This window comes from Coturnix japonica, chromosome 20 (assembly GCF_001577835.2).
Source record: "Coturnix japonica isolate 7356 chromosome 20, Coturnix japonica 2.1, whole genome shotgun sequence".
Classification (NCBI taxonomy): domain Eukaryota; kingdom Metazoa; phylum Chordata; class Aves; order Galliformes; family Phasianidae; genus Coturnix; species Coturnix japonica.
The window spans coordinates 1,889,455-1,910,515 of NC_029535.1; the positions used below are offsets into that span (position 1 = coordinate 1,889,455).

The 21,061-nt window shown below is 47.2% G+C and overlaps 1 protein-coding gene across 1 annotated transcript; it reads right to left on the bottom strand.

Annotated features, from left to right (window-relative positions):
- Window positions 1–1,521: 1,521 nt before the first annotated feature.
- CHMP4B (charged multivesicular body protein 4B) lies at window positions 1,522–18,375 on the bottom strand. The gene is made up of 5 exons (XM_015881389.2): window positions 17,977–18,375; window positions 5,932–6,109; window positions 5,172–5,286; window positions 4,676–4,802; window positions 1,522–2,350 (listed from the first exon to the last, which is right to left on the bottom strand). Exons 1-5 carry the CDS (start codon window positions 18,170–18,172, stop codon window positions 2,283–2,285), a joined length of 684 nt encoding a protein of 227 aa, XP_015736875.1. The 5' UTR covers window positions 18,173–18,375; the 3' UTR covers window positions 1,522–2,282.
- Window positions 18,376–21,061: the final 2,686 nt, after the last annotated feature.

Consider the following 21,061-nt stretch of genomic DNA (forward strand, 5'->3'; position numbering starts at 1 on the left):
TTAGAAGAGGAAGAGCTTTCCAGATGAGTAGAGTGCAATTTTGTCATAAGAACCAAAATAATGATAAAAATAACCAGCATAGGAGAAAGGGAGCTGTAAGCACAGCATACAAATGTCAAACTTCAGATCCTTTCAGCAGAACCATAATGAAAGGGTTTTAACCTATTATATCGATTAGCGGTATTACATCTCTGGACTTAGAAGAAGTTCATTCTCATGGGGAGGCTGATTTCATACATGCTCTGCATTCAGAGGCTTTGGCAGCGTGATGAGTTTTAACTGGTAAATAAAAGATCTAATGCCGTCGAGGACTGGTTCCATTCACATAAAGCAGCACTGGGCAGAGCGATGGACCCCTTCACCCCCGTGTTGTACCAACCTCCAGCCCTGGGGGAGGACACATGCTGAGCTTTATGGTCAGAACTGCTAAGAGCAACTCCTGCAAGTGCTCTCTGCATTGCTCACCCAGCTCTCAAAGCAGAAAGATGGTAATTGGTGTGATGAACTCCTGAGCCTTTAAGGAGCCACCACACAGCAATTTCTTTCCTGACTCCCCCAACCCAAACACGCAACATAAAGAGAAACACTTCCCTGCCACTGTTGGTGGAAACACTCAACATCCCCAGGGTCAAAGTACAAATGCAATGCCCTGCCTTCTCTTCCTGTATAACAGAGGTGAGCATTGCCTCCTCTGCAAAAGGCTGAAGACATCATAAGGACAAAGCCATGATGAGGCTCATCAGTCTGGACTAAATTTGCACCTTACCTGCCAGAACAACACAAAATAAACAGCAATAAATAAACAGCAACTCTTTTTTTTTTTTGGGGGGGGGGGAAACAAACCAAAACAAAACCACAGGGTTAACTGAAAAATTCTGAATTTGGATCCTGGTTTTCTGCTTGCTTCCTTTGACAGCAGATCTATAGAAGAACATTGATACAGCCATAGAGGTGCCCAACTCATAGGGTGAGTTATCTGCCAGTGCATTGCTATCAGGGACTGCCTCCCTGAGAAGGGAGAAACCCCAGGCACTGTGGGCAGGTTGTGGTACCAGGTGGTGCCTCTGTCACTTCTGAGCTTCTACCTCATTACCCTTAACAACAGGAGCAGTGCTGTGAGATTTCTTCTCTAACCTCAGCCTTCCTGCTCAGACACCGTGCTGCATTTGAGATGGTCAGCCATAACTTCTATAAAATACAAGGGCTTTGGTACATATTTTGTTAGCAGAGAGCACAGTAGATGTCATTTATATAACAGAAAATGATAAAACCAAGGCTCTGAGCTGTCCTTAAACCCGCTGCTTCTCTTATGAACCCAGCTTTCACTTCTCCTTAGCGTGGATTTTGATGCTGTGCTCCAGAAGATTATTAGAATGAGAGAACAGCTACAGGAGTCCTTTGGCTACTCTGCTCAGCTGAGACTCAAGGTTTATACAAGCAAATCAAAGCCAGATCATCAAAATTCAACTAGTTTTGAAGACTGCTTAAGCATCATAAGGAACTGATGACAGTAGTCACAGATGAAAATTAATCAAGATATTTAATACAGTGCAATCCATAGTAGTTTCTTAATTAAAATAACTGTGTGCACGTATCTGAATGGGTTATCAATTATCACAAAAAGCAATAAACATTGTAGTGCTATGTAGAAAAATGTACAACTGAAATTGAAATCTTCCCTACTTCCAAGATAGCATTTGTCAATTGCAGATCATTATCACCAATTAAAATGGGAATAGAGACTACGCTGTTGCGGTGACAGACACAAGGCTGGCCACACATCAGTCAAGGGATATAAATATAACTTGCAAAGAACTAAAAACCTAAAGTAATCCTGCACCTAAACACAATAAGAAGCCGGATGGTGGCTTAGGACTTTTCCTTTTTCTTTTTAAATGCCTTACAAGACTTCTAAACACACTTAAACTGACTTAAAAATCACAGAGTGCTTTTCAGCTCGTTTCAATTCAATATGGCCCAAACGTTTGAAGATGAAAATCCAGCAGTGGCGTTAGCACAGTCCAAAAGCTGAATGTTTAATTTTGCAAATACCTTATTTTTTTTTTTACAGAAATTCAACCATAGAAACCGCAGGCAATTCCCTCTGCTCCCCACTCTTTCCTTTGCGCAGACCACGCTATGCAGAAAACAGCAACGCAGCTCCCACTGCTTCAGGTTAAAATGAAAGATAAAGACATTTTACTTATGCTTTCTCCTCAACACGATATATTTGCACCCAGAATAGGTAATCAAAGTCTTTTTCCAGCCGATTGCTGCTGTGGTTACATGTTTCCTGCCCAAGCTTCCAGCTCTTTCATGTCATCATCCTCTTCTTCCTCTTTCTTCTTGGCTGCAAGATATTAAAAGAAGATCCATGAGTTACAAATGGGAACCTTGGCAGAATCCTGCAGCCACCAACCAGTAAGGGAGACACCAGCTGGCTGAGGATGCTACCTTCTTCAACTAAACCAAATGGTACCTTCTGAAAATCCACCACGGGCTGCAATTTCTGAAGGTAACACTGTAAATGAGGAAAATTAATAGGAAAAATGCAAATGCAAATGAAGGTATGTGTACACCCAGTGGTATCTGCTGGTTGCTGGAAGCACCACACCATACAGCAGGGACACCCCGAGCCTTCAGTGTGAGTTCCTCCCAGCAGGATACAGTTTCTTACAGCAGCTTGTCCCCAGTATCACAGTCTCACAAATAACTTCCTCACTGCATCAGTAGATCTTCAAACTGCAACGATACACAGAGGGTAGCAGGTTTTGGTATGGCCTTCTGTCCAACCCTTCTGTCTGTTATGCTCTTTGAGGGGCTGAGGAGCTAACAAACCAGGTGCTGCATCCCCTCTTGCCATGATCACTAGCTGGCTGGGTGCAGATGTGAAACAGCAGCCTGCACATGTTGCTCTGCAGTTGGTTTTGGTCCCTCCAGGGGGGCAAACAATGCTGTCTGTTCTAATACTGTAAATCTAATTTCTGGAATGAAAACTATTAACTCAGCAAAAGATTATAACCCAGAAAATGCTACAGCAGCTTTGGAAAATACAGAAGGGGAAGGGGAAAAGTTCCTCCTCAGACACTGTTCAAGCTTGAAAATTGCCTTGTTTCTAAAAGGGGAAAAAAAAAGAGTCAAATAATTCATGTTCAGAATGGCTTGTGTCATCTTAATGACACATTCACATCAAAGGGAACAGAGTCAGCTTTAAGTCAAAATCTACTGCTTGTACAAGCTTGGAATTCCTTTTTCTAAATTAAGCTTATCCAGTCTCAGCTAAACAGAAACAGCTTTTGCCTGAATTCCTCCAGCCATCAGTACAGCTGGTAGGTAACAAAAACCCTCCTCATGTAAACTGATTACTTCAAAATCCAGGCAGCTCCTGAGAACTGGAAAGGCAGGAAAACTCATGATCACTTTCTATTAAATGAATAAAAAGGAGGTAATGGAGTCAATCCCACCACAGCAGACACAAAGCATGCACCTGAGCTGCCAGGTAAAGCAGTCCCACTGGAAGTCAGTAATGACCCAAAGTACTTTTAATCCTAATGCAATGCAAGAGGTACCTTTAGTTTCAGGTTGGTATGTTTTAATGACAACAAACTTCATGAAAACAGCTACACAGTAAAAAGTGCCCAGGTTTATCTAAAAACTGATTTTCCTGCTGTTGAGTCTGAATTTGGATTAAGGCACTGATTCAAGATGCTTTAACACAACTCCTGCTCTCTCATCAAGACCTGTCAGCCATTCTGCCTCACAAAACAGAACTAGAAACAAACACAAGATCAGTTACATCTAAAAGAAACAAACAGCACACAAGAAGAAAACTTCCCAACAAGCCACCTGAAGCAGAACCTTCTTGTTTGCCATTGAATGTTGCTTCCCAGGTCTTCAATTATCCCAGAAGCAGCAAGATAATTACAAATACACTGACAAGCAGTTGGGAATATTCCCACCCTCCAGCTTTTTGGACCTCTTTTCCCTCTAAGAAAGCACACAAGAGAGCTGCAAAGTCTACAACTTTCTTGGAATACCTTATAGCAAATTGAGCAAAACAGAGAGCAAAACTTCACATCCTGTTAATGCATGCCAAAGGTGTTCCAAATCAACTACATTTCTTGAGGAATCACTTCTAGTCCACAGAAGTAATTAGTGCTGCTTGAAAAGCAGCTTTTACCTGTCTGTGCAAATGCTAACACTTCTTGGCCACTCTTCACGTTACATTATCGTACCAGTTTTTGCTAGATACATGTGCTGTAAAACTGGCATGACCACAAGTCTGCTTGAGTACATGCAAACCACAGACACAGAAGACAAGGCTGGACCCCAAGGAGGGGACTGAGGATAAACAGGTTAGGTTCTTCCAAAAGCCAGAAAAACAGGAATCAAAGTGAAATAAAACAAGGAAGTAGAGTTCAATGTGGGTATCTAAACCAGCCTCGAACTAATTCTAAGAGCCAATGAGCTCGAACTCAACTCCCTTTCCATTAGACCTGTAGGCTGTTGGTCAGGATGACTTCCTGGATCAGCAGCAGTCAGCAGGAGGCTGCTGCTGGCTTCCCCCTTCTGCATCTTCACTCTATCCTGAGCATCATTCCCAGCAAAGTTAAACTTTGGAAAGTGAAATGAAGGTGCACTGTAACAACCCAAGGTGTTTCTGATCCACACTTACCCGGCTTTGATGGTATTGATATTGAGGGCACATTTGGTAGTGGTACTGTTTCGGGACCACTTATTTCCAGCAAGTTTTTGTCTAATTCTTCTTGTTCTAGTTCCTCTAGTTCTGCCATGAGTTCATCCTAGTTTTATAAAGGGAGAAGAAAAAATAAGAACTTTTAGATCATACTTACTATCAAGCAGGCTTAGCCAGCCATGTTATTGCAGAATAGCTTAAATGCAGAGATCAGCAGATAAAGAGCCTGAATCTTCATGTGAATTCCCATATTCCTCTCTTGGAGAAGACAGCAAAGATATGCAAGTCCAAATATTATCAGATCAGGTCATCCAGACCATCCTCAGCATAAAGTCAGGTTCATAGCTGTTGTATGCACTGGCAGAAATAGCATGTAACAAATTCCAGGAGAGATTTACTGCTATTCCTAGGAACATGTGATATGCAGATCTTGAGAGAAAGATTTCATTTAAACAGAAGAAAATTCAAAGCATACCTCATCAAATTCTTCCCCAAATCCTACTGGCTTCGAGATGGCTGTTGAAATCTCATCTGCCAGCTCTTGCTGCTCCGCAATGTCCTGCATTAATTCATCTACTTTATCAATATCCCTATAAAACAAAGGAAAGAGGAGGTCACTATCCCCTTACACCTCATTCCCCACTGTCAGTAAAGTTATGCATGATTTCTTGTTTCACTTCCCAAAAGCTGAGCTCACAGCAGTTACATACAGAGGCCTCATCTGGAAAGGTCCTGACTTGTATTTTTGATATTAATAATCATTTGCTCTGTTTCCTGTTCCAGCATTATTACATTACATCTACAATATTTGCTTTTGGAAGAAGTACAACATTCCCATAGTGCTTTAATTATTGCTACATACAAAAAGTCCACGGCAAAAAAAGAAGCTTAACCCTCCCCTTGAGGCTGGAAACGTGCTGTGTACAGGTAGATCCATAGGTGGGTATGCCCTCATATCTGCTTTAAACCCCAGTGGTGGCAACCTTCTGCTGGGCAAAGACTGTATGTGCCACGAGTGGCTTCATGGTGTGTGAAACAATGCCAAACTGATGCTTCATATCTTGGTCAATATCCACATATACCTAATGTTTTACTTGTATTAAAGTTATAGACTTTTTAAAAGAAGATTTTACTGCATTGGCTCTGTTACTTGTTATAAAATATGTGGTATTCAGCATATCAAACAAATGCCAAACTAAGGGTCTTACAGAAGGAGACGGAGGGGAATAACTTACATGTTGTCATGGGCAGCTTTCATAGCTTTAGCAGCAAAACCCATATTCTTAAGCACTTCAGTGTTGGTGTTGGCATTCTCCAGGGCTTCCCTCTGAAATTCGATCGTGGACAACGTGCCATCTATCTGTGCAAGCTGCTTCTCATATCTCTTCTTACGCTTAAGGGCCTGAAGAGCAGCTGAGCAAAGGAAAGAAAAGAAGGATTTGTGAGATCTGTGTTGCAGCCAGACACTGTTTTGTTCCAAATGCTACTCGGTACACAGCAACACTCAGCACACTGTATTGTTTGTCTTATGGTTGCCTACTTGCTTAAAGGTGGCTAAGTAAGCACTGGCCATCTGCAGCTGCCAGAAGGATGTAGGTTAAGATGAGACTGAAGGGCTGGCAGCTCAGCCAGCTGTAACAAGCCACAGCACAGAGACCTGGCTGCAGCAAACAACACGCTTCAATACACAATCTGATGCACTCAGAAACATCTTTGTTCCCCCCAGTACATCCCAGCATGGTTGCTGGTGCAGTGACCGTCAGTTGAGGTTACAGTGCTGCTGTGCAGCTGCTGGTAGTAGAAACTCAGTCAAATAGGAAGCAAGACAAAGCTCTCTTTGCTTTGCTGCTGGATGCTGTGATGTACATATCTATAAACAAACATTGTGTGCGTTTCATGTCACTCCTGCTACAAGGAGTTACAGCCCACATTGCAGCTTGGTGCATGCTCCCTTCTGAAATACAGTGCACACAAGCTGGATTTACCAGTAATCCTGCCTGTAAGTAGGTAAAGGTTCAGTAGGAGCAGCACCATGGGCAAAGTGTTACCAAGCACAGAGCACCACTGTCTGATGAGCAACAGCCAAGTGTAACATCAAGTGAAGTATACAACTTCCTCCACGGCACTTCTGCTTCTGACACAGTCTTCTTGTCCACTGTGTGACAGGCCTGGCCTCATAATATGCCCATCTTGTTTAAATGTTCCCTGGGTCTCCACGCAGACTGGCTCTGAAAGAGTCGTCAGGCACTGGAATGGGCTGCCCAGGGAGGTGGTGGAGTCACCGACCCTGGAGGTGTTCAAGGAACGTTTGGACGTTGTGTTGAGGGATATGGGTTAGTGAGAGCTACTGGTGATGGGTGGATGGTTGGACTGGATGATCTTGTCAGTCTTTTTCAACCTTGATGATTCTGTGATCTCAGCTCCAGAACGAGGATTAAGCCTGCAGACAAAGCTGGCAGACATCTTGTGTATTGTCAGGTGCCATCTTGAGAAGCCCTCAGTATAACACCCCAGCATCTTCAAGAGGAACTCATCCCTTCAGTCCTTTAAGTGGCCATAAATATGCTCTGATTAATTTCCAATTCCTGCAATGTACTGGAATAGCAACACTGAGCAGAGAACCACTTTATGCAGCTATGGCTGAAGTTGCCAAACACCCTGCAAGGACCAAGGGCTGATGGAGCAGATGCGACCAGAAGGACAAACAAAGGTCACCCCAACTGCTCCAACACAAGCCCAGTGCCAAACCCAAGGCACTTCAATGCACCCCACCCCAATGATGGGTAAATCCCCTACTATTCTGGGCCCAATCTCACAGCCCTGGCTGCTTTCATTTGGCACAAGCAGGAACAGGACTGAATTCTCACATCACCCAAATGCCTGCACGTGCTCTCCAGAATGGGACACAAAACAGATATTGGGTTGAACATTCCAGCTTGATACCAGGCACAGAGTGAAAAGCAAAGCACTTCTGGTACATTCGGTCTGGTTAACTTTGCACTCATTGTTTAATTAAGTTATCATACAAAAAAGCTGTCAGTACCATTTAAACACTGGCAGATGCTGGGAAGCATCAAGTAGAATTCACAGAATCATTGAATCGCTCAGGTTGGAAAAGACTTTAAAGATCATCGAGCTCAACCACTAACTGACCATCCTAGCAATGAAACATCCTTTATTGAGTGTTTTGTGCATCAAGGAGAATAATAGCACAATGAGAGACCTTATAACCATTACACAAACCCAAGTACAACAATTTATGTACAGCTCCCCACTGTAGCTTTCCCTAAAGACAGGGAAATACCTACATTTCCTTCTTGTGTACTTTCATAGCAAGCAGCTCATGAAACACTGCAAGCATCGCTGTGTAAGGGCATGTGTGATCAGGAGCAGCCAAAAAGTGTCAGCAGACACTTCTGCTTCCCTCTCTGCAGTCAGGGCAATGCAAGGACAAAGCTTCCCAGGATCTGAGTGCCCATCTGCACCCAGCTGATGAGCAGGGGGTGGAAATGCCCACGTTTCAGCTGCCTGAAAGGAGCACAGAGCAACAAGAGATGCAGGGCATGCACAGCGCTTCTGTGCCTGGGCACGTTAGGATGGATATCCAGCACAGAGCAATGAGCATCAAAGTAATATGTGGGCTTCTGCAATGAAGAAAACCTTTCAGAACAGACTGGTCTGCAACTAAAAAGCACGAAGGAACAGACAACAAAGTACTTTGTGTCTCGACTGAGACAATCACAATCTCTTGCAATCTATTCCCATCCGAGTCCCCTTGTTAACTTAGGTCACATTTGTGTCCAAGCTTGTCACAGTTCAGTTGGTTCCCATCTCCCTCCTAGGGCTGATTTCTCCATTCTCAGGTTTCAGGAAGAACACAGCACTCCCAACACCCCCAGCACAGAGTTCTGAAGGAAATTCAAGAGTAAGGGCAGCCCTGGGGCTGGCAGGAGAGCTGCACAGCCTTACAGAGCAGCCCACGCATGGGGAGAGCCTCCAAACCCCACTGGAAACACGGCAGGAACAGCTTTTGCCATTGCAAACAGTGGGCTGCAAACGTACACGTTGCTGTCACGCTTCACAGGGTGGTGGTACCTGATGGGAGTGCAGATATCAGGGCACAGCTCTGAGCTGGCACTGTTGCCCCTTTGCTCTCCTACTCAAGCTTTCATTTCTGAAGACAGATGAGTGGTTCTGCTGCCTTTACCTTGCAAAGCAGCCTTTACCACCTGCATAAACACCCCCTGAAATCCTCCGTACTGCCTGAGATACACATTTTTATCACGTTTTCAATGAAGTCAGAGCAATGAAAGCTTATTCCAAAAGGAACTGCATTAAATCTTTTCTATCCACAAAATCAGTTTCCAGACCTTGAAATAAATCTGAAGGAGAGGCAGTTGGCCATGGATGCATCTTCCAACATTGCAGTATTTCACACGTGTGCAAGGAACACATGTGTCCCTGAAGTCCAAGCATACCACAGCCCATCTCTGTTCCTCCTAAGGACAGCTATTGCATCTAGCAGTCATGGTATAGGAGGGCTCTGGGCTGGCACCTCTAATTACACCTTTAGTACTTCCAAGGTAGCAGTGACATCAGCAGGTGCTGTAATTTCACACCTTTAATGGCCATGAAACTGCTCCTGCAGGACCCACCAGCACTGATACTGCTCTGAGCATTGCCCCCAGTCAGGCTCACTGCACTCCCCAGCTGCAGCCTGCTGCCAGACACTATGGTAGCACATTTTGCTGTCAGGAGCTGATAATTTCCTTACCTTAGAATAAATAAAGTATAAATAAAAAGCTGGGTAAGGTTACAGGATCACTGGAGCAGCATCTTACAGCAGCTTCTGTGAAGTGCTCAGTATATTCAGAAAGAAATAAGGACTGAGAGTCGTTCCCTTCACTTTGTGTGCTGTGTATTTCTTTGGAGAATACATACCTTTGCAGTGAGCAAGGGTTAGCACTGGGTATTTCTTTACCTAAAAGCAGCAGGGCTTTGGGTGTGTTAACTTTCATTAAACACCACCAGCCCTATAGCAAATTACTGCTGCTGGGCAAGCAGTTCAGCAATCCTACTGAACTAATACTTTTAAATAGCAAGAGTAGGAAAGTATAGATTGATGTGCAGAGAAAACAAAGAACTCGAGACACTTTTCCACCTACGTGCAACCACAGGCTGTGCTAGCAAAAACACATCCATGCATGGGGAAGGCAGGCAGACCAGTTTCTTCAGCAGAGGGAAAGCATTTGGGAGCTGCGCTGAAATTAAGCCGTGCTTTCACAGGGGTAGCTGTGAGCCCAGGAACTCCTCTCACAGATGCACGTGAAATGCCTGCTCACTGCCATTGGAAGAAATAGAGACCACAGCCTGACACTGGGTCACCATCCCACACGTTGCATTGCACACCTGACTGGGAACAGGAGATACATCATTATTTTTGCTGCTTCTGAAAATGTGATTCCATTTTCCTGGCACCTGCCTCAGCAGAAAACGTAATCACCACCGACACCCCTGCTGTCCTTGAAATGAGATAAACTAGAAGCACTACTCAGCATAAGAAGCAATTTGCTCCTTGCTTTGCAGCTGTTGAGAATGAACAAACTGCCTGCAGTATTCCCAGAGAACTCCAAGAAGTTCAAGCAAAACCCCCGGTGCTACAGACAAAAAGGCAGCTGTAAATCCAATAGAGACAGATCCTGCCACAGTCTTACAAAATTCTTCCCTACCTCTGAGTTTAAGCTTGAATAAATACATCTGTGCTGAAGTTTGTTAGCCCAGAAAGCTACTGCCCAGCTGAATGCCCTCCTTGGTTCAAACTTAATCCAGCAGCAAGGCATCAAGTGCACCCTGACTCTGCAAACCTGCTGCATTTACCCGGGGAGGGCCCAGAGGTCAGATCTTTCCATTTCCAAAACCTTTTGGGGTACTTCCAGAACCAGATGTTACAGCTGCAATGCACCTTCACCTTGCACGCTTCTGCCTGGAGATTGTCATGGTGCTTCCTGCCCTTCACAGGGCTTGCCCAGCATGCCAGCAATGAAAGAGGAGGGACATGAAGGTTTTGGGCAATGCTGCCAAGCAGACCTTGCACAAGGGATTGCAGAGGAAGAAATAAGCACGCTCAGTGAGCCAGTACACAAGGCTATTGCTAACTGGCTGCCCATTCATTTCTGAGCTGCCTTCAGCCGAGGTGACTGCACAGCACCAAGTATCAGAGGTCCAAGACAGGCAGGATTTTAAGCTTTGTGGTGTGATAGTGGATGGGAGAAGGAGGCAATGAAACATGGATAAATACAAATTCACACTGCCTCCATGGCTAACAGAGGGCAAAGCAGCATGATTGCTTTTCCTATGAAGGCCACCCCCTAAGACCTGTGATGTCTGGCAGATACACCCAGGCCTATAAGTTACTTTATGCTGGGGGTCTGCAGCCATTATCACATGTTAGTCCCTGGTAATGGAGTGAACATCTCCCACAGTTCACAAAGCTGCCAGCAGCCTCAGTCCCTCTTTTTTGCAGGAGCATTTGACACAATTAGTGCCTGGAGCTCAGCCTTTTCTCCCCATTCATCCTCCTGTGCCTGTCTGCTAAGCATTAGCAGAGCTCCCAAACCCTCTCCTCAAAAGGCAGGCAGCTTTTTTCAGCTTTTTCCAGCTTACAGATTAAGTGCCTGTTTAAAACTACTTGAACAAAGCATCTAAATCCAGGCAGAGAATGGAAGGTTTCTGTCCTCTCTGTATTTAAAACAAGATTACAACTTCCTTCTGAAGAAAGTACTGCAAGAACATTCAGTCCATTCTGCTGGAGATTAAACTAAACAATAAGGACTCCTGGTTTACAAACCTACAACTGAGCAAGGGGGAAAGAATAATAAAGGACAAAGCATCTCTGTGTGACAGCAATGCATGTTCTGAGCCGTATGACTCCCACACAGCATGGCCTGCAGCACATCACCCAGCAGCACATCACCCAGCAGCACTGCTCTGTGCCATCAGCACACACCTGGCTGCATGGCACTGCCATCCCCATGTCCCAGCAGCAGGCAGCCCCACCTCCACCACGCTTCCTTATTGCCTGTGAGTCACCAGCACTGAAAGTGCATTTCCAAAGGTCAGAACCCACGATTGCAGTGTCATATGCTCCTGAGACAGTGCCTAACGTGCTCAGGTTTGGCATTACAGACTGAAACACACCATGCTCAGACCTGGCAGCGAGTCACCTCCTCCTCTCTGCAGCAAACAGAACGTGATTCCCTTGCCCCTTAACGCCAAGACAACACTCCTCTGGTCAACAAACCCACTAAGATAAGCTCCAGGACAGTTTTGTCTTCTTTCCCCTTAAGGCCACTGGATTAAGTTATTCTCCCCCACTCTTTCAGCCTGCTACAAAAATGCTGCTGTTAATGATCTGCACCTTTTTCACATCCCAGAGTGGTATTTTATCCATCCAACAATGGACCCATCAAATCCAGGTTTTTCCACCTTGGAGAGAAGGATGCTGTGTGGGACTGTGTCAGACACCTTAGTGAAGACCAAACAGATGACATCAGAGGCTCTTCCCTCAACCACTGACAGTTATCTCATCACAAAAAGCGATAACATTGGTCAGGCAGGACCTGCTCTTGCTGCAGCCATGCTCCTTCACTCCCATGCACGTTAACACAGCTTCCAGGAGGGTCTGCTCCACGATCCTCCCCAGCACAGAGCTGAGGCTGACAGGTCACTTGTTCCTTGGGTCATTATTTCTACCCTTCTTAAAAACAAGCACAACATCACCTTTTTTTTCCAGTCACCAAGTCCAGTTCCATCTAGACCCTGGCCTTTTTGACCCCATCTCTACACAGACTAGCAATATCCCCATACTTCTCCATGTTATCTGTTCCTACTTCCACTGCCTGTTGATTTTCCTCTTGCTCTCCAGTTTAACCAGCAGGTCCCAGTTCATCCATGCCAGTCTCCTGCCTTCCTTTTCTGACTTCCTACACCTGGGGATGGAAAGCTCTTGTGCTTCCCTAAAGATCTGCCAGCTCCGCTCTGCTGTCGCATCCATGAGGACAGATTCCAAGGGGATTTTAATGACTAAATCACTCAAGAGGTGGAAGTTGGCTTTCCTAAAGTTTCTCCAGGCAGAAAGGTTTTCCATTTGTATAATGAATTATTTTCTCCTTACAGCTAATCTAAATCTCCCCTCCCTTCATTCAAAGCCACTACTCCTTGTCCAATCCCTACATCCTCTGATAAAGGATCCTCTCCATCTTTCCTACATGGCCCCTCTAGGTACTTGAAGGCCACTTTAAGGTCTCCCCAGCGCTTCTCTTCCAAACTATGGCAATGGGTCACTGCAGGAACACAGACTGATGCAAAAACCCAGCAGGAAGGCAGCAGCAGCCATGAAATTGGGTTCTGAGTTCAGCCCTTGTCTGCTGCACACAGGAATAAATACACAAGTCCCAGCATGAGCAACCCTGTTTATTTGGACAACACCAACCCAAAATGCTACAGCTGACTGCCAGCCAGCTGCGAGTTAAAAGGCAACAACTGTTGGTATAATTAGGCCATACTTATATGAGCATCTATAAACAGAGCACTGGAAAGGTTTCATTTAAATGATGAACATGCAGGAAGCTGCAGCAGACTCCTCCCAACTGGATTTCCATGTATAAGGGTGTAATGAGCAGAACCACCATTGCCTAGGTTAATTCCTATTTCCTATGACCCAATAGGAAGGTCACAGTGCCCCAGGTTCCTCGTGGGACTCATGAATGGCAAAGAGAACTACCTAGGCAAGCAAAAACCCTTGTCCCAACCAGCATCAGGGCTACAGATGTCCTGCTCACCAATGAAGCACAGCCGTGTTCTTCACTATTACTTTATGCCTGAAAGCACTGCAGGTTCTCTAGAAGAAACAGCGATCCCTCTTGCTTCCAAGGTCCTGCTGAAGTCAAGAACATCACAGTGCCCTTTAAGCTGGGAAGCATCACAGACACACCACGTGTCTTCCTGTAGAGGGCTGCTGTAGTTACATCAGAGCAAGTTCCACATCCTGCAGCCCAATGCAAAAACATAGCTGGCATTCCAGCAGCAGGGAGATTCCCCTGACCAGCAAGTGCTGCTGGAGGGGAACCAGTTGGAGAGGGGCACATGGGTAGCTGAAGGGCCAGCAGGGCTTGGCAAGGAGACCTGAAGGAAACAAGCACGAAGCCCAGGAACACAGCTCTGAATGCATTCTGCCAGCTAGAAACAAGCAGGCAGTTTGCTGAACAGTCCAAGGATCTAAAGGAGGTTTAAACCAAATCAGCACTTTGCATGACCTGCAAATTGCAGTCATGAACAGCACAGAGCCCTTACACAGGCTTTAGCAACTAGGGCTGAGGCTTCATTGGGTACTGGAGTCCAACATCTAATGCAAGGGGATAGAAAAAGCAATTAAAACAAGCCGGGTGGCTGCAGACATACCAGGTGTGCTCTCTGACAGAGCATGAAGCAGAAAAGGAACACGGGACGGATGTATTGCAGCCAAATGCAGTTACCAAAACACACCTGGCAGAACTACAGGCTTTTGGCTTCCATTTGTGGAGCTTGTTGAAGTTATTTAAAAGCTATTTGTGAGTACACCCCAACTGTTGTACACAACAGCAACCTGACTCAAAAAGCCTCTGTTCAATGTAGAACTGTGAACTAAAAGCTTCCTCTCGCTTCTAAGCACCTATTTAAAAAGAGTAATTAGCACCACTTTCCAGAGCCAGGTGTTTTGGCATTCAACTCATTAATCTCAAAGCAAGACAAAGGATTCTGCCTGCACTTGGCTTCCATCAGTGCTCACCCTGGCGCTGTGGCTGCAGGTAAGCACCTGGAAGGGGAGGATGCATTTTAACACAGCCTGAAACTGAAAGCAGGGGCACAGCAGGCTGCGATGTGACAAGGGCTGGATAGGGTTTGCTACAGGGCTGTTGCTATCTCTATATCAGCATCTTATGCTTTTTGAAAACAAAACCAGGTTTGCATTAAGTGGTTCTAGATGCAGACGTCACTAATCTCAAACCTCAACAACAAACTGCCACAAACCTCAAGCAGAGCCTTAAAAAAAAATGTATCTGCAAACAGTGTTTAAGTCAGACAGGATCATGGGGCCTCTACCCATACCCAGGTCTGAGGGTGCAGCTTTCTTTTACTTGAATTCCAGACAACCACAATATTTCAAACCAATTCAATATCTACATAAAGGAATCCATGCCATCATACGGCCATGCTTCCATTTTGTAATTCACAATCAGCTGCTCCCCCTTGCTGGGAGGCCCCACAGACTGCAGCACAATGCCCACCAACCACCAGCAGGTCCCACTGCCCTCCTCCTGCCAGCTCCAGCACTCCTGTGGGCAAGAGAAAATTGCTTTTATATCTCTTTTAAGGGTTAGCTTGTGGCTGAAACACCACCCAACCCAACCCACACAGCACCCAACTAATGCCAGCATCAGCACAAAAGAGCCCCAGACCCTTGGGGCAACCTTTGGGGACAGCATATAAAGGAGGGTGGCACAGTTTGTGTTCCTGCTAATTAGACAGCTGGGCAGCTCCAAGACCTGCCAATAGACAGAGGTGGGCAGAAAACCTGGACTTCTGGCTCCAGCGTACACCCAGCTTGTGTGTTTACTTTCCTATTTCTGGTGTGGGGTGGAAAATAGGAGTGTCCTCTTTCCAGGAAAAGCCTGAATTACACAGCAGGAATTTAGCTGCGCTCTTCAATCCGTTTTGCACTCAGTCACCAGTGCCAAAAAAAAACCCCAACAAAACAGTCATTTGTTCTTTTACTGCGATGGAAAAAAACTTCCACCTTAGAGAGAAAGAAAACATTGCCTAATAGAAATCAGAGCAGATAGGAAATCCATAGAACAGCCATCTCCTGCACGTTAGACTCATATTTGCTTTCTGCTCGTTCCACTGTTTCTCATAGGCAGGGACATAACGGCGCTGAGTTATTCTGCACCCAAGTGGGTTGAACACAGGTTTCCCATCCTGCTGGAATGTTCACCTTGAAATGTAACTACAAGAGACAACAAACAGATTCTGAAGTGTTACACCAAAGAGATCAGGGATCCAGAACTCACTGCTTTCACTTACAGGTGCTGCTTCCCTGGCAGTACCATGCACGCTTCTAGCCCTGTAGGTGACAACCATAAGGAAAGGAGTTGAACTGGAAAAGCAGTGATTAAAATCACCCTGAGCCATCCCGAAACCAAACACTGAGTGCCAGAACTTCACATCCCTTGGACAGAGTCAGCAGTTTGCTTTGTTCTGGGATGCTGGGGTGTCTGACCCAACTACTGCGCTCACAGCTGCACTTCTTGTGTTCAAGGGGAAGTGGATTTAAGTTGAAAGAGGGAAGATTTAGGTTGGATGTTAGGGGGAAGTTCTTCACTAGGAGAGTGGTTAGGCCCTGGAACATGCTGCCCAGGGAGGTTGTGGATGCCCCATCCTTGGAGGTGTTCAAGGCCAGGTTGGATGGGGCCCTGGGCAACCTGATGTAGTAAATGTGTATGTTTGGTGGCCCTGCCAGGCAGGGGGTTGGAACTTTGTGATCCTTGAAGTCCCTTCCAACCCGGGTCATTCTGTGATTCATGCAGGACTGACTTTCAGCACAGATTTCTATCTCGTAAGGTACCCAAACCACACCATGCTACTGCTAATTTGATTCGCTGTGTGAATTAGGTCCCTCACTCATAAGCAACAGACAAGGTGTAAACAGACTGACTGTTTAAAGGAGATAAAACACAAGCACAGCCCAACGTCCTCCCAGCACAGTGCTCACTAGTACCATCCCCTCAGCCCACAGGGATGAGATGAGCACATTGGAGCTGTAAGCTCTGCTCTCCCCATCTTGCTGCAGGACGGCTGAGCTGCCCAGTGCTTCCTTCTCCACCTCCCAGGAGCTGCTGGGTACTGTAATGACAGCTGGCAAAGTGAAAGCAAAAACTGCTGCTTGTTAAAACACCAATACTGAAGCCCTTAAGGCCTGCTCAGTGAGTGCTGAACTGCTACAGCCAGATCAAAACATTTCAGCACAGTGTGAAAGCCCACCACGTCATGCGACAGGGCAGACTGGAGGGTGCTTACACCACCTACTCACTCATTTTAACTTCCCCAAGCAGTTGTCTGGCTGCACAGCCTACATATCCAACCTGCAGATGACAGGAAGTACTCACAGAAGTTCATAAGCTGTTAAAACCCACCACACACTTGGTACATGCCCAAGAATCACAAGTAAGTGAACTTAAGAAGTGAATTCATTAATAAGTGAGCTGTCAATTGGTTTCACTTCCTATATTTCAACTGTATCAAAAGATAATCAAAATGGGTTTTGTTGTCACCACAACTCCGCCCCCAGCCTTTCTCAATTTCACAGCTCCTTAATTACTCATCAGGATCCTGTTCTGCTCAACACCTCGATTTGCTTGACCCAGAATCCTGCAGTCAATGGGCAGCTTGGCCTTCCCTGGGCATTCAGCATCTGCAGCACGGACAGAGCTGAGGAGCAGGTGACCTGCAGTGTGGCAGGGTAAGGAGCTCAGCAAGCAATGGGACATAGAGAACAACACAAGTTACATTGGTTCACTGAAAGAGGATGCACGTTTTAGTTCTTTCCAGCTCACTACCTAAAATACCACAAGAAACTCTGTCGTATTACATCTATTGCAATAAATTGGATGGAGAAACTGATGGTGAAGTTCACAGAACTCCTCAGAAGGACCAACCCTGGGAATAGAAAGGCCAGAGCCAGCCCTGCTCCACTGTGCCACCACCGAGAAGCCCTGGAGCTACAAAGGAGACCCGACTGCTGACTGAACAACAGGAAGGAGCTGCAGGAAGAACCTGTTGGGTGGCCAGGCTGGAAGTCCAGCCCTGCACTGAGCCAGCATCACATCACATCACATCACATCACTGCTGCCTTCCATCCTCCTGCTCTGACACCGCCCAGAAGGGCAACGTCAACACGGAAACCCCAACCAGCCACCCGGAACGCGGTGCAGCAGGCGAGGAGCCCGTGGGCACACAGACACACACAACAGAACCATGAAGGCTGGAAAAGGCCTCTATGATCAGCAACCCCTCGGACCCCATGATCAGCAACCCCTCGGAACACACCGACCCTCAGCTCCACATCCCCACGGTTCTCCATGGGCAGCTGTGTCACTGTGTTACAGCTCTCCCTGCTCAGTTTCCTAATACGATGCAGGCTGAGAGCTGAGGCCCCACCACCCCTCGCAGCCCCGGTTCCTCACCGCGCTTGTTCTTGGTGCCGTGTTTGCGGGCGGCCGCCAGCTCCTGCTCGATCTTCTTCTCCAAGAACTCCTGCTTCTTGCTCAGCATCTCCTCCGTGTCCCTCAGTCTCTGAATGGCCTCCTGAGGTGACGGGCCCTTCCCGGCCCCCTTCCCTCCGGCCCCGGCCCCGAACAGCTTCCCCAGTAGCCCCGACATGGCTGCGCTGTGCCGGGCCGCGCTACCAGGCGATGGCGGCGCTCCCTCCCTTCACTTCTCTCCCGTCACTTCGTGCCCCTCTCGGATCTCCCGTGGTGCAGCCCGGCCTCCTGTCTGCCCACAACGCCCGCACCGACCCACTCCGCCGACACCGGCCGCTCGCTCAGGCTCGGGCCCACACCCCGCCCCACCGCGGCCAACCCTACGCCGCATACAACCCCCAGCATGCACCGCGGCGCAGCACCGCTCCGGCCAAGCGGCGGTCTCGCGAGAGGCATGCGGGGAAATGTAGTGCGGCGCGCGGAGAACGTCGGGAAGGGGCGGGGAGCGGCGGGCGGCCGGGAGGAACCCGGAAGTGGCGTCGTGTGGCGAGTGACGTTAGTGCGCGGTGACGTCAGCGGATGAGCGGTCGCCATGGCGACGGCGCGGGGCCTGGGAGGAGGAGGAGGAGGAGTTGTAGGCCGCGGGTATTTCCCTGTGCTGGGAGAGATGGAGCCGGGCTGAGTGCGGCTTAAGGCCTGATGGACGGCAGTGCAGGATTGTTCAAAGCACAGAGCCAGGCATGGACACAGCTGACTGCCATGCAGTGAGCACAGCACTGCCTCCTGTGCAGTCTAAATACAGAACAGCACCACACATCGTTCACACAGAATCACAGAATGAGCCGGGTTGGAAGGGACCTCAAGGATCATGTAGTTCCAACCCCCCTGTCTGGCACAGTGAATGTTGGTGCAGCCACGGAGCTGCTGAAGGCCAGATCTGTACAACCACCCAGCACAGCTTCCCTGTAATGTAACCTCAGTTACGTTATCTTACACGTAATCACTCTCAGATTTACTCTAACAGGACAATTGTTATGGTAAAGATAAAACTTGATGCTCATGTGAAACGCTGACTCTGTGTACCACCACCTACACATGCAAACAAGGCTGTGTATTTCAGCCCTTGTATCCCATGGTCACACATGGAGCTGTATCATGGCTCTGCTGCTGAGCTTTGATTCCATTCAGTGCAGTGAGTGCCTACTTCAGCCTGGAGAAGAGGAGGCTCAGGGCAGACCTCATTGCTCTCTATAACTTCCTGAAGGGAGGTTGTAGTGAGCTTGGGCTCGGCCTCTTCTCTCGTGTAATCAGTGACAGAACTAGAGGGAATGGTTTTAAGCTGCTCCAGGGGAGATTCAGGCTGGACATCAGGAAATATTACTTCTTGGAAAGGATGGTGAGGCACTGGAATGCACTGCCCAGGGAGGTGGTGGAGTCACTGACCATGGGAGTGTTCAAGAAACATTTGGATGTTGTGTTGAGGAATATGATTTAGCCAGGAAGTATTGGGAATGGTTGGACTGGATGATCTTCTAGGTCTTTTCCAACCCTGATAATTCTGAGATTCTGTGAGTGGAGATCAGCTCAAGCACCTCATTTCAACAGACTGACCTGATGGCAGAGCTGGAGGAAAGCAGGACCTCGAAAGGAACAGCCATTCCTCCACCCTGCCCTCCACAATGGAGGAGAGCTGTACCACATGTTGGATCAAAATAGATGGAAGTGCAACACTGCAGCCACATAATGACACCGTTCACTGTGGGTAAAGAGAGCAGCAAAATAGGAACAGTATATTTAGCAATCTGTTTCCTGTCCTGCAAGAGCTGTCTTCAAAACACTGTGAGCAAAAAACCTCTACCCTATTCAACAGAGAGATACCCCAGATGCAAAGTACTTGCCCTAACTCCCAAGCATGCCCACTCAGAGCAGGATGCTCAAGGCCTCGCTAAGCTTTAAGTATGACCTGGTGCTGACAGCTCACTGCCTCTCCACAACCTTGTTCCAGTGTCTGACCATCTTCTTGGATGAAATCCCTCTACACTGAGTTAGAATTTCCAGCATATGTAGCTTCTTTGGTAGCTTCCTGCCCTGCTGTTGTGCACCCCTGAAGAGTGTAGCTCTATCTCCTCTACAACCTCCTGCAAACCCCTATTTTCAAAGTCTCTGCAAGGAGACAGGATGCCTGGAGCTCAGGCAGGCAACAACCAGGCACCATGGTGAGACCAGTCAGACCAGTGACACTGGGTTGACTGCTCTGGTGTGGAAGCAAGAGGTGAGGCAGGGACTTCACAGCCAGGCTGTCAGCATCCAGTGAATTCATGCTCTGCCCCAGCTGGAGCGTGTCCCAGGTGGACCTGGAGGCAGCAGGATACTCCCGTTCCCTTCTCCAATAAGCAGGACCATCAGATGGCAGTGCAAAACTGAAGGCAAAGTGGTTTGGGAAGGAAAAGGGAACCCAGCAGGCCAGAGCAGAAGGCAGCAGCACACTTGACTTCCCTCCTACCTACTTTGGGCTCCACATCTATCCACATAGCTCCCCTCCCAACATTACACAATGGTAATTTTCAGTTCCCTCTCATTAGGTGACCTGGTTTGGTGCTCCCGTATCAGCTTTGAAAATCAGACTTGGTAAATCAGACAGGAGAACCCAAGTGGATGACAGAAAATGCTCTAGCTGCAGGATTTCCTTGCTCCCTGATCACACTGGCTTCCCACCTGTCAGACCCATAAAACTGAGCTAAGGGCACCTATAGTCTGGGAAGCAACAGAAGTGCACAGAAGTATCCTGCAGCACGTGGTGCAGAGCAGATGCTAGAAAACTGAGCCATAGATGTATCACAGGTTTCCTGCGTGACCCTGGGCAGGACACCTCACCCAGACCTAAGTTTCTCTCACTGCACATAGGAGGTGTCACATTTAACTGTTAAAAGGACTGACTCATTGATACCTGAGGCACTTGGAGATTCTTAGATATGGAGAAAGATGTGAGAACAACACCATGGAAGGAACATCAAGCAGAAAGGAGCTAACACACGTGTGCTAAGACCCAGCACCACACAAAGCTGCT

Bases quoted from the DNA above. Each gene is read 5' to 3' on its own strand.
- CHMP4B (XM_015881389.2), bottom strand. From the start codon at position 18,172: ATGTCGGGGCTACTGGGGAAGCTGTTCGGGGCCGGGGCCGGAGGGAAG. The intron at 6,110-17,976 runs GTGAGGAACCGG...TCCTTTGCTCAG, and splicing joins CGGCACCAAGAACAAGCGCG to CTGCTCTTCAGGCCCTTAAG. The intron at 4,803-5,171 runs GTATGCTTTGAA...TTATAAAACTAG, and splicing joins TTGGGGAAGAATTTGATGAG to GATGAACTCATGGCAGAACT.